A 14,684-nucleotide genomic window follows, 5' to 3' on the forward strand; every position below is an offset into this window, starting at 1 on the left:
AGAAGTGCGAACTGAGACTCCGCGCCAAACCAAATATATTTGCGACACAAAATTCATTCGAATCAAAAGCAGTGGCGGTTTTTTTTTGTGTTTAGCAGCTTCAAAAATCACAGCAATTGTTCAGATGTCAAATTTCAATCAATTAAATGAAAAAAAAATTAGTGTTATTTGTATGTGTTGTGTTTTAAATATGTATTTGGTGTCGTATAGAACGAGACGAAGAACGTTCGCTTTGCACCTGCACTAAAGAATGGTGTAAAATTTGGGCCCAGGTATGCCAAGAAAACTATCTTTTATAGCTGGTCGTAAAGTTTATGTGTCTGTGTATTATTTTATAAGTTCGGTGCATACGGTGACGAATCTGTGCAGTTGCGTTTGGTAGTAGTATCTGTGTCGGTAAGTAAGTCGTTAGGAATGTAGCAAACCAATGTATAATACGAAACATCTCCATTGGAATGCTGATGTAGACGGGACTGCATTATAGAGTCCTATAAAAGTTTAGGGCTGAGGAATTATGTGGGGTGGATGTAATGAGACGAGTTTCATCAGTACTGCGGCGAAATAGTAAAAATTGTGAAATGACATTCAGGGGGCGATATCGATTATTTACGACATTGCGACACGTGATGCCCGACAAAATGTTGTAAAGAATGGAAGTTTCGATGAGGAAATAAATAACCGTAGTTTTTAGCTAGTTGACGAATGCTTGTCGGTGCGACAGTCATAATTAATTCATGCGGTTTGGAATTAGTCTGGTCCCACTTTGGATCCCAACCGCCCTAAAATTCGACAGTAAATAGTGGATTTTTATTTGTTCTCCCCCGTAATATTTATAGCAGGACAACGTGAAACTCTTTAAATATTTCATGTTTTGCGCTCCAGAATGCGTAGCAGTTGCACGGTTACCAACATAAAACTTTTTCATAAGTAACACGCTTGCGATATTTGCTTTGGGGAAGTTTATTGCACTTTTATTATGTGAAAATGAATGAACGTGCTCGAGCCAATAAAACCTCTTTAATAAAATTTCTAAATATATACATATTTCACTCGCGCGATTCTGCATACACCCGGTGTGCCTTTACGCTCCCATATAAAAAATTGCAGGCTAAATAGAGCTCATAACACGGCTTTTAAGGCCACGCTGCTATCACGCATTTACGGATACGCAGAATTAAAACATAACATACACCCTTTGTTAAGATTTCGCTTTGAATACAATTTTTTTTTTGCGCGTAACGTTGGGGAGCAAACTTCTTTTCAAAATAATAACCCTAAATTTCAATACCACGTTATATTACAAATTACACAAAATGACCAGCTAAAAGAACAGAATATACACTGCAAAAAAGAATCTCATAAGAATGAATTCCTCTTCACATTCCGACCTCAATCGTGACAAAAAATATGTTATATTAGTAGAAAAATTTCACGCTCATTTCTAGACAGCACTTGATGAAACAGTAAAAATAAGACGCGAAAAACTGCTAAAATCGAAAGTGTTAACAATTTAGATTTTTGTTCCTACAATATACTCAAATTGTAACCTTGTTTTTCTCTCTATAGATACATTTTTTTGGGTCAGTTGTGCTACTGTGAGTATTGTTTAGATATTGCTACTTCTATAGTCTCACTTGTTTTTTTATAGCGTCGCAATTTTGCGCACTGCTATGCATTGAATTTATGAATGCAGCGGAAAGGGAAAAACGCTTTTATAATTATAGTTTACAAAGATTGTTGCACTAGAAATTTAGACCTTTACGCGAAGGTGGCAGCCTAACAAAAACCATTCCACTTTTTAAACGTGCCATCTTTAAACAAACTTTCCGAGCTTCCGCGCGACGTCTTTTCGCGTTTTATGCGGCAACACGCTACAGGAAATTAAAGACTAAATTAATTATTTGCGCGTGCTCGTTGAACGACATATTTGATCCTAATTATATCTTGAATTAAACGAATATCAATATTTGGGGCTTGGGTGAAAAAAAGAGACAACCGCGAGACTCGTGTATAATTCGCGTTTATTTTGATTGCAGTGACTGGAACAAATGGCACGAAATGGAGACGCAGCATTTCTCTGACACAGGAAATATATGTTTGTGTGTTAATGGGCTGTTTGTGAGTTTTTTTGAGATTTTGACGTCAGCACGTGCATAGTAAGGAATTGTGATTTTATTTTTCACTTGTTCGGTGACACAATTTTGAAGTAAATTTGATATGTCACAGTTGTGAACGGTTCAACGTTGAAAACTTCCATCCCGACCCGATCATTCCGCTTCAATTCTTCCTACCTGTGGACATAATTGCTTCGATCGCATAAATAAACCCTGTCTGGGTTACACCCGACCTATAAGAAAGGTGAACCCACTGTCTAATTAGTAGCTACTAATTATAAATATGTGCACCGTTTATACCAGATGATCAAAATCTAACGCATAGGCGCTACTGGTTTCAGGTCAAAAAAATGTTAAGGTGAGTAGTTAACTAAACTGTATTCTAATTACTGCCGCTAAAAGTTCTTGAGCAGATGAAAGTAAAGGATTTGATCGAGAGTATTTTGTTGCCTAAATTATGGTAATTAACCTAAAAGCTAAATTTAAATTAGAATGATTTCGGGTGTAAGTAACAAGCCTATATTATCATATAGCACTTAGCGGTGATTTGAGTGATGTAACATTTACATATCTTAGAGATACTGGCGTTGGTTTAAATAATTTAAGCATGTTTATGCAATGTGGACATCACAAAGGGGTAAATGATTCAAGAGATAAAAATTTTCTGTTTAGGCTTTTAGTATAAAGTGGTTTTTAATTAAGCAATTTTATGTTAATTGATCCTTTTTGTGTTATATTCTATCCCGAGTTGTCCGTCCCACTTCAAAAGCCAGTACCTGTGGACACAACGACGGCATAAATTTAACATTTGCATGTGTGCGTTAGATCACCAGTTTGTAGATTTCCGTTTTTGCGTTTAAGTTAGTTACAGGTAACGCCGCAAAGGCGACATTTGTATGACAGAAAGCTTCGCTTTGTGCTAATGTAGTTGTGAGGTTTCCGAAGGTCTGTCTAATTTAGAAGTGTTTGTGACCTGTGCACATGAAGGTAGCTACGAAAAAGCAGGAGCTCGAAGAGAAATGAGGTTATTTCAGCTTGCAAATTGCAGTGCAAATGGGTGGAAAATATGTCTAATTCCTAAACAGTACGTTGAGAAAGCGGTTAAAACGAAATGAAATTGCTCATTTAGAATTTTGTTAGGGCACCGTATTTTAGAATTTTAATTTCGCCGGGATAATAAAATAATTAGTATATATGGACTTACGATATCTCGCCGAAAGCGGCGAAGGCCTCCCTCAGCGTCTGCGTCTCTATTTCGGGGCTCAGGTCTCCGACGAAAATGTGGTGGTGCTCTGGAAAGAAAATTACATTAATTATTGAAGGGCCAGAAGGCAGAAATGTACACAAAACTAGCAGGTCGCTCCAAGGTATAAATTAACCGGTAATCTGGTTTTAGAATGGTTTGATCGCCAACACCATGCACCCTTACATAATTGCCTCGCAGACTCATCCTTCTGCATCAATTGTGCCCGTGTTCCCTAATCGCCACTATTGATAATTCGCAACCCTCTAAGTCACTTCATGAATTTTTAGGCGCCAGCTAATTAAAATTCCGCCCTTTACTGCACACCAAACCGTAAAAAAATTTCGCTCGGCGAAATTATACGAGCTCGTTTGCAGCGATTTTTCCAAAGATTGTATGTTCCCGAGGTTGATAGAGGTGACGGGTGGTCGTTACGACTTACTGCAGGGTCAGTGCATGCGTTCAAGAACATTTTATTCAAGGAGTAACAGCAACTCAAGTCTTTGTGCAAGTTGTGATCTGATCGGAGGCGGTTTATCGATCTACACAGCAACGAACTGCGAACCGAGGATTATGCCAGGACAACTTTATCCTTGCGACTGTCCGCCGTCACACACACTCCACCCCAAATAAAAATTAATTGGTAGAAAATAACAGAACTAGTCGCATGTAGACATTCTTAATACTTCATCCTTGGACGCCTCTACTTCACTAATCGATCTTATGTAACTTTAATATTACGTATTTACATCGAACTTTTCCATTCCTTGTTCTATCCGACCACAAAAGATGAATTACTACATATCGAACTTACATAATGAACTCTTTTCATTTGTTGCAAAAATACTTCTCTATTAGTTATCTAACTCTAATACTACGTAATTACGTCTACGTACCTCTCTATCATTCTATTAGCAACGACTCTTAGTTATTTAGTTACAAAACGTTTCACTCTCAAATACGTTTATATTGTTATTTGCTGTTATCTAACTACAATATTACATATGTAACTAAATGACACTGACGGATTTTTACCCCTTATAATAATTATTATTTGTAACAAATTTTCCTGTCGACCTTGTTAAATATAATTATTAATCATTTAACGACGTACACTTCAAATCAACGTATCAGGTGCTTAATTATCAGTCGCGTTAATTAGTAATATCAGCAATTGTCTCTTATTTATTTCAAAAATTATAGTCTGAACTTGTAATTTGTAATTGGAACTCCTTATGCAACTATAATTTGAGACGTATACATCTGCGTAATTGTCTACCATTTTATTAGTTCATAAAGATTTTGCCTTTCTTTGTGCTTCTGTACCGAAACTGCGGCATCTCTGTCGTTCAAAGTTACAAAACAGTTATGTAATTAAGGTAATGTATTAATTTGTGCCAGCAACAACTTTTCCTTATTTATTTCCGAAATTATGGATTGAGCTTGACGTAATTAGTAGGTGAAGGCTTCCCTATCTTCTCAGCAGAGTAATTAAAATGGAACTGTTTCCGGAGGATGGCAAATAAACCCCCTTCGATTTTTACTTTTCATAAATATTCACAACCGCTGAAAACCGGCTATTTTAGAATTCCTGTTTCTTTGGAAATGAATGTATTACCGACCCGATTGAATCTGGAATTGACTTTTTTTTGTAAAGAGCGTACCGTGAAAACCACTTTTACCCCCGTTTAATTTGAATTTAAGCAACTTAATAAGTTTGAAAACAATTTTCTCCCTTCGTAGCGATTAATAATATGTTTTGTTTAATTAAACGCAACTACTATTTTCACGATTCAAAGAAAATTTCAAATTACTCGCACGTTTAGGAGTTTAAAAACGCAAAAATTGTACTCTATAATTAATGAATTAGATGTAGGTGGAGAGAAAATAAGGAAGTTTAAATGAAGTTTGTCTTATCTCTATTCATCACAACCCTTCTCAATGGAGGGATAAAAAAAAACTGTTTCATCGCGTGACTCGTGAGACCATTTATAATAAAATTTTGAAATTTTGTCTCGTCAGTGTGTAAACTGACGTACTCGGTTTGCTTTAAATCAAATGATAAGAATATTATAAATTATCAGGGCCTGTTGAAGGAGATATGGCGGGTAATTAAAAAAATGTTCTTAGTTCTGCCGTAATGTCACTTTTGTTTGTTTAAGAGATATTAAAAATGTGTTTGGTAAAAATATTACCATAAACCCCGTTAACAGCAATGCGTTTGGAGAATTTTCAATAACATAAATTTTGTTTTCATAGAAGTAAATTAAATGTAAATACGAAACGCAAATTTGGCAAATGTTCTTTCTTAGGCTTAATCTGTTTTTAACTAACCAATATTATGTTAATTTATGCATCTTAATAAAATGAGGATTTGTGGAAAACTTGTAAATTTTACTTCACGCAGTTTGAGAATTAACCGTGATTAAAGCCATTTTGTCCATACTCCATCCGAGGGGTTATAGCGTCATTAAAAGCAGAGATAAAATAAAGTTTTATTTGAATATTCGTGCAGTTTTATCGCTTGGGATTTATTTTGAGGATAGTTACCACCTTGTATAACCGACTCCATATGCTTCCGAAAGTTGTAACTATACTTGTATTAATTACTGCGTTCGATTTTTACATAGTGGCTTCAAAAAATGTTAACTTCGTAATTCGTATGTTCCTTTTGGGTTAATAAGTGTTGCATTATTGATGATTTCAACGTTACGTCACATTCCATGTCTTCGAAATGGCTAGCTTTGCTGACAACTGGTCCGTGACATTTCTTGGTTTATTTATTTTGGTTCATCGAGGTCTAATTGAGCGTCTCGTGCGCTTTTATTACGAAGTAAGGTTCTGCGTGGGTCAACAAGTGAAACAAAGACATTCCTGCACGATTAATTAAACGTAGAATTATTTCTTACAGTGGAAATTTGTTTTGTTGTAGTTAATATTTTTTGCGGCCTTGCATGTTCACATTTAGTTGATAAGATTACAGCAATGAATCATATACTTCAGCAGTATTTTTTCTTTCCTCTGGCGTTGTATTTTCGTTATGTGGCGAAGAGAGACACAAAAACACGTGACTGATTTTAAAATGAAACGGGGAAATCCATTAAAAGTGGTAGAATTTTTATATTCTCTTTGTGGGGCTTTTACGTAATTTGATATAATCAATTGATACCGTGTACTTCAAAAAGACCCTTTAAGATTGTTGAGAAATCTGTCATTTTCTTTACAGTCGACTTATGTTTCAACCATTTCTCACTTTGGTGGCATGGAGCTTTTTTGTGCGACTACACAGGACAATTTAGTGCGAAGTATGATTGGAGGTCGTTGTTGAAACTCGGTTGTATCCTGCTGGTCGCTACATACTTGTCGAATCCTGAGGGTCAATTTAACATCGTTCTCGAATTGGTGGCAGGGGTTATTTGTTATTTTTGGAACAGTAATTCCTGACGTATGAATTTCTTATTTACCTTTTCTCGGAAGCAATCTACAAAAAACACGCTCTATCGATGTTTAGTATAATAAAACGTTGATTACTCTCTTACCGAATAATTCTCTAATGTTTCGTATTCGACTAAATTTATTTCCAAGGCACACAATCAAGCAAGTTTCTTTTCAACGATAGATTAACTGCCTCAATTTATCCGTATTTTTATTGCCAGTTTCAAGTTTTTCTGGTTGCGAAGACAAGATAAATATTCGCGAACGCCTTCCACTTAACTTTGCGCGATATTTGTCACCCAAAACTTTTTACTATATAGAATGAAACTATTTTCCAATAGCTATGATTATGGCCGATATTCAGAAAATATTTGCTTTGGTTGTTTCCAATTGCTCCAATTTAATTGGACCATTAGTCATGAAGCAAAGTTCGTTTTGCTACACAAAACTTGTCGATCACCTCAATAAATTACAACATAGACAATGGACTCTACGGTTCACTTCGGAAATGACAAAGATTGATTGCGAAATTGACAACTATCTACCAATAATTGATTCGATTATTGAGAAACTTAGATAAAAGAAACACTGCGCCGTCAGTACGTGGGCCATTTTTCTTCAAGAAACATATCCGAAACGTATTCATTACGTTGTTACAAGAATTTCCACCATACCGAGTATCTATTTTCATCGATTCTTTTCTTAACCCAGAGGATGAAACTGACAGATCACGCTACCGTCAAATTTTGATAAATATTCAGCACATTTTTTTCAAAAAATATGAAACTAATTCGTGGACAAACAGTTTGCTTTGATGCTTTATTTAGAACAAGTTCGGTTCTATTGTAGCAAAATTTACTGCTGTTGTATTCTCATGATTAACTCTATTAGTGTTATAATATCCCTATAGGCACTATACGATATCATCCAAGCATTTCATAAATTTCACAATGTTTCGCGTTTTTGAGCTCCAAAAGCCGGACTGAATAAGATTTATCTCCTTTCGGGGGAAGTACGAAAGCAGAATGATCTTATCCAGTACAGCTGCTGATCTATTATAAAGTAATGAGTTGATCATGCGAACACAAACTATCTCGATCAAGTCCATCTGGCCCATCCTCGTGGGACTCTAGTCTGCAGACCTCGCCTTGAGCTTAACTGATCTTAGTTTCCCTGGCCAAAACAAGAAGTTGGATCGTGGAACATTTTTGAGATCCAACCCTTCAAACCAGACAAGCATACTTGGCAGGTTCTTGTTAGCGTTACTTTTAAGGTTTTGGTAAAAAGGTAGTTTACTGTTGTGAGTACCCTCGGTGTTACAAGTTTTTAAGTTACACACGTAGGACTAACGAAAAAATTCTTGCAGGGACTTGTTCAGTTACCCTATGACTTCAGCATGCGTCTGAAATCCTTATTTCTTCTATTAGTTGGATTTTGATACGGTTGGACACGATGTCCCCTATTGCATTAACTTTGCGCTAGGGGAGTATGCTTAGATTTAAAATATAACTGCTGGGGTCGTTTTCGCCTCACACAATGACACATGTGTGTAGGTACTGCACGTATTTTGCATTTCGCCACTATTTCGTGCTGTTTGCATTGTAATTTGACATCTGTCAAGTCGCTAACAGGAGCTCCTAGGATTGGTTACGCGGCATCTTGCGATTAGAAATTCAAGTTGTTAGTCAATGATGTACTGACGTATGCATCTTTTACGCCAGGAAGGGTGTTCTGAATTAGATACAGTTTCGATATTAGAATTTACGAGACAGAATAATTGTGTTGGTTAATATGATTTAAGTGGAGCTGTATACACGGTAATGTGCAAATGCAGTCGATAAGTAATTCGTGTATAGTTACACTCCTTCAGTATTCTGCAAATGAGATGCTGTGGCAACTACCGTAATCTAAAAGTAAAAGTTTTACAATTAAATTTACTATAAAGTGATTCATTAAACACTACAGGTTTGCATGTTGTAACAAATTTACTCACTCTGCAATAATAAAAAACTTTATTGCTCTATTTATTCAAAACGTCTTCTATATTGCCTCGGAACGATAATGTTATGTAAATTGTGACACGTTGTTATTTATAGCGCTGATGGTAGCACTTCATAAATTAGATAATTGAGTAATAAAGTTTTCATCAAACGTTATTGAATACTGGAGAAGGGTAACCGATTTTTTTAATTAATGTAAATATTAAACACTATGAATTCGAAGTGATTTTCTATATTTAATTAGACTAAATCTCGACGATGAATGCATAAATATTTGATTTACTGCACTGTGCCATAAAGATGGCACGGCACGTCATTCCAGCGTCAATGATACTGATTTCGTCATACTCTGTTCAAAACTGACAAAGGTTTTACAGTTCTCAACCCAGGCCTGATTCCTTCGGGACCGAGAAACCGGGACCTCAGTACCACGGGGTGTGAGAGAAACAGCATAATCATATTCGGTCCAGCGACCGGTAGGACATGACGTTTTGGAACAAAGAACCTCTATGTCAACTCCCATCTTCGTTTGGTACAGGCCGTTTCTTGTAAAAGAGTGTGGGGGCTGGCAAGTCCCACAAAATTATATAGTATTTGTATATTTGTATAATACTTTAAAATACCTTCCAAGAAGCCTTTAGACACAACTGTTTTCACCGCTTTCTACCGACTTTTCTTTTCATTTCAATTTCACAAACTCCGGGACTCTTCCCTCATCTGCCGAACCGACGACATCAAAATAAATACGATAAAACGCAAGTACTGTTTCAATCACCTGATCAACCCACAATTTTGGAATTTGGTACCTGGTACTTCTGCCATAACTGGTACCAAAGCATAAAGTTCGTTGCCATGTAAGTTCCGCCGGTACCTGACGCATTGAGCCTTCTTGAATGGCCCGAGTGATGGTGTCCCAAAAGTGCGGAAGGTCACGGGTTAATGTACTCTTAAACTGGCTAACCTCACGTTTGGGGTACAGACTGGGTAGCGAATACCGGGATGTCCCGAAGGCCCTGGGAGCTATGTGTAACCCAAAATGCTGACCAGACAGCTAATGTTGAAGAAAGATATGGTTGATACTGGTTTTGAAACAAGTGACTCATGGAGGTACTGAAGATGGTTCTGTTTTCTGTTAGAGCCTCGGATTGTGTCTGGTGTGATAAATCTTTTTTCCTTGCAACGTAACGTTTCTGTTAAGGTTTTACCAATTCATACGTAAATAACGTTTTTAAGCTTGGAATAGCTAGGACGAGAGATGTGGTCTTGCAACATTTTGCTAGTGTTAATAATAAGTTAATATGTTCTCTGTGTCCAGTTTTGCCGTTAGTTGAAGACGTGAATCCTCTTTATTATTAGTTATTATGTATTAAGTGAGGTGTTGGGCTTATGCAGGTCCGAGTTCTAGCGTGCGTGAGTCGGTGGTATTGTGTCTGTCTCCTGAGATAGAGCTTTATAAAAATATAGTGTCACATCCAGAAAAGCCCCCATTTTATTAATTTCAATACGTTGAACCTTTATTATCTACGTTTATGCTTTTATCTGGGTAGCAAATTTACGCATATAGTATGCTAATTGAGTCGGAAACCAGCACGAAACAAAGCTTATTCTTTTTTGCTTCCGCCAGCAATTACGAAACGATTATCCGAAAAACATGATGTCAAAATCAGAGGGAGGCCGTAAGGAATAAAATTTACCTACATCATAATTACGCAGATGTTTGTTGACGTAAGAATTTTCTCAGCGATTTGTGTCTGTTGGCGCGATAATGTTTTAACGAATTGAGCTGCGAAAAGCGGAATAACACAACTGTAATGTTTTTGCGTCGGTTAGGCGTAATCGCAGATGAAATAATTTGTGTGGTTTGCGTAAATTTGGCGGGTTTGTCGTTAAATCATCTTCGGGTTTACCGTTAAATCCGTTAATTCCAGATCCAGCTCCTAACTCTTATTCACTTCTCCCTGTCAACATGAAGATTAAGCTATTGCTGTCGAGTTTCGCATTTAAACAAATTGGGTCGTTTAATTCAATAATTTGGTAGCGTTGCCTGTTTTTCGTGATATAATTGAGTCGGCGTGCAGGGGGGTGGTGATTGCGCGATTAATACGCGTATTGTGGCAAGGTATGGCAATCTAAGCTGTCAATCAATAATGCATGTGAGGGTTCGCACACGCTAGCAAAAAATTACGCAGAAAAGCAAACTTGTAACTTTGCTGAAATAAGGGTTTATTTGAACGCGAGGATCTAAGAAGCTTTGACACAGTTTGGACGCTTCCCCAACTGTCTATTTAAACTCGGATATTGTATATTCATAAATCCATTGGTGAACGTGGACACATGCATGCCTTCGACTTTATTACGTATGTCGTTATAGAGATTTGCGGCTGACAACGAACTACATCTCACTATTTTACGAGTTGCACACTATTGATTTGTTTTATAATTAACAGACGCTGCTGATAGCGATTCATGATAGCACTATAGACAAAATCGATTTATCGTATTCGTTTGTTTTGCCCCTACATAAAATTTATTTTATTGAGCAACTTTATAATTTATAAGATGTATTTAACAGATCATTTTCTGTGCGAGGTACGATTCATGATTCACTATCTCGTGTATGTAATATGTAGGTCTTATCTTCGGAAACGAAATTTTACATCCAAAACCTTCTTAGAGTAAAGCTTGCCTTTTTGTTTATTCAGGATTCGTAAATGATTGCCGTTAGCTTTGTTCCGTTCATCGCAGGGTTGATAAGTAATAGGTGATGGACGTGACGTCACCACTTTGAGGATAAAACCGGAAGCCGATAGCGGAAGGTTAGACACAGCGTTTCTCATATGCGGCAAATAAACAAGCGATTCCCTAGGCGACACATTTTAGCGGGACGTGTCCAGAAAATATATACAGGGCATTTGGGCGATGGAGTCGTTGCTGATATAGTAATTGGTGGGTCGTTGTCGTGTCCGCAGCGCAAGGTTCAGAAGGGTTCCAATATTTGAAATGCGAAGGAATCTTGTATGCAAAATTACATTCTGTTCTTCGTTCTCTTCCCTTCTGTTCCGTTCATTCAAGCCGGTTTCCTTTAATTCGGGAATAGTGAGGCGGCGTTCGGTGTTTTTAAAGAAAATGAAAAACGATTTCCGGCTAATTCTCGTAATTATGTGTTGTCTGTACATTAATTTTTGAGAACGCCGTTTTTATACGTAAGAAAGGAAATTTTATTAGGTTTTAATGAAAGTTGGGCCCAAACTAGGGACTCGGCTTTTCTTCCTAAATTATGTAATTCGCTAAATGAGGTTTAGAATTAAGGCAAGTCGCATTAGTTTTTACCCGTCGTATTTTCTTCCTTTCAGGCTTCTATCTGGCTTCGCCGTCCACAAAAAATTTAATTATTTAAATAACTTTATCCCCCATTAACTATCGCATATTCAAGGAAAAATCACTCGAGCGAACACTAACACTGCGACTAAAACTCATAATGAATTAACCGACACTGGGGTTAAAAGCAACAACTTATTATTATTATTTTTAACAATTTAACATAATTTTGACATAGTTCAATGATGTAGCATTTTTAAACGTAAACTCAAATATTGTCCACACTAGTGTTTTTGCACTTTGTAACTGTAACAAGGAATCCTCAACTTATCAAAAAATGTCGATTCGAACAAGGACGTAAAGTTATTACTTAATTTTCAAAAGTCTTTATTAACTGGAACAAAAAATTTGTTTTTATAATGTTTGATTTGTTACTAATAACTTAATTGTGCTTCAGTTGACATAAAAAAGCCAGTTCTGTTTTTGCGTTGGTCCCTACAAATACTTCTTCAGTGATTAGAATTTTTCATCCGCAGAGAAACGCTATCAATGTTAAATCAATAAATCACAAAATGAGATATACTAAGTTAGTTGGTTGAAATTAAATTTATAGTAATCTTACAATTTTTTGCTTTTTGCAGAAACAGTTTTACTTCTTGCGCAAACTATAAAATTTATATAGGCACTGTTCGTAATAGAAACTCGCAAACAACTTTGTTTTACCCAAAGTTGGCAACATATTTTAGTGTGTCACTAGCTTGTAAAAGATTTAAATGTTTGATAGTAATCAATGTGTGCAAATGCATAAAGTTGTGAGCTGAAAATCTTTGAACTAATAAATTTTAAGTACTTCGTTACAAACTGGTTGAATTTGCTTGATTGTGTTGACGTCAACATTGTAGACAAATTTTTCTCTTCTTTTGGAACAAAGCTTGTTAAAACTTTGCAAAATAGACATGTCAAAAACCGGCAGCATTTATTTCCGCTATAACACTGCCACCTCATTTTTATGGCGTGTATGTTATCCTTGTGCGTTTTATCCGAGCCATAAAAACTAAAATGGCCGATAATCATCCATAATGTGTAATTTCCATTCTTTCATTAATTCACAAGATTGTTTCCCATTAATGCACCGTCACGAACCAGCTGCAAAAATTGGTGTTAATTGTCGGGTTGTCAGCGATGGATTTTTGTTTGAGCATTTCTTTGGCGATGTTAAACGGCAATTAAATTTCTGTCGAGCTGGCGTTAGCCAGCGCTGAAATAACCGTGCATGCTGTGTATTGGGTTTATTTGTTCTGATTTAGTTTCGTAGGCGACCACTTTGGCGACAGCAGCCTAAAATGGGCACACAGCCAGACTACCGGATCATGGCATACATTAGAAATGTACTATCTTCATAAACTAACAGAAATTCTTCAGACGCTTTAATGTTTTTTTGGATGCTAAATGTAAATGAAACTGTTAGCGAAGAGAGTCACAACGACCCGATGGGAATAAAACACAACAACGTTGAATATTATTACATTTAAAGTACAGTGGAGAATACAGTTATGTGGGGAATTATGTGCTGCTTGCATGTGACGGTGCTCCTCAAGGCTCCTGCTACCGACCAATTCTGTTTCGCTTATTCGTTAATGAGCACTTTTGAACGAGACGAATGTTTAAGTCGTGGCCTCTGCGTTTATTATTCTAGCCTGTCAGTTTGCAAACGTCACGATAAATCAAATATCTGTTTTCTTCAAGATCTAGTCTGACATCCGAGACGCAGGCGGTAAGTGGGTGTCCGGTGAAAGTATTCAAACCGTCTGAAATTTCGCTATTATTAAAAATTTCAGTCCCAGGGCGCGAGTCGGCGAAAGATCTAATGAGTTTTTGTTCAGGAAGCGAGAATGTAAGTGTTTTACAGTTAGCTTTGTTATCGACGTAAGTGATTTCCATTGCCTTCTGCGGAAGCTGGATTGCCAACCCCGCATACATAAACTGTGCGGTTTCCTCAATAAACTCAGCCCTTACTGTAAATCACCAATTATGAGTAAAACTCTTCGTGACGTTGGATTTCTCCAATCGATGACGTTAGCGTTGCTTATCTGTAACTCGCACTCTCCTGTATTTTACATCGAAACCCACAGGTAAACACGGAAAAATCAACATGAATTAAGTTTCCGGATCTCATTTCACCACAGATTTACTCAAAAATAAATAAATCATTTCCTTTTTCTTTGTTATCATAAATTAAATCGAGAAACACCAACCCTTCTAGAGGACCGACCTTCTTCATAAATAATCTAATAAACTCGGCCGGTTTAAGCAATATGAAATCGGAAATCGACAAGTGCTTCGACATGCAAAATTCGCACAAATGCACGCACAAGATCACATTTTGCCGCCACCGCACCAATATGATCCATATCTCCATCGGCCTTTAATAACACCATAACGCTATACGTTAGTGTCCTATCTATAATTACTTTTAGGACTACGGCTGTCAGATAACAGTGCTCGCACGCTCAACATAGCTGGATTTTGATTGTCATCAGTTGAAACATTGAATGAACAATTCTTTCCTTCTTT

At 36.8% G+C, this 14,684-nt stretch overlaps 1 protein-coding gene across 5 annotated transcripts in view; it reads right to left on the reverse strand.

Annotated features, from left to right (window-relative positions):
* Positions 1 to 14,684, reverse strand: part of LOC135141582 (cytotoxic granule associated RNA binding protein TIA1) — a 217,030-nt gene that overhangs the window by 36,968 nt on the left and 165,378 nt on the right. For all 5 annotated transcript variants that reach the window (XR_010282400.1, XM_064072817.1, XM_064072815.1 and 2 more), the window contains one exon: positions 3,319 to 3,406. Coding sequence is in view for 4 of the 5 variants with exons in the window: in XM_064072817.1 (XP_063928887.1) it covers positions 3,319 to 3,406 (88 nt within the window). In the remaining variant the exon portion in view is untranslated. The remainder of the gene's footprint in view (positions 1 to 3,318; positions 3,407 to 14,684) is intronic.

Source organism: Zophobas morio, unplaced genomic scaffold (assembly GCF_036711695.1).
Source record: "Zophobas morio isolate AGI-343-1 ecotype UQ-CSIRO unplaced genomic scaffold, CSIRO_AGI_Zmor_V1 ptg000044l, whole genome shotgun sequence".
NCBI classification, from domain to species: Eukaryota; Metazoa; Arthropoda; class Insecta; order Coleoptera; family Tenebrionidae; genus Zophobas; species Zophobas morio.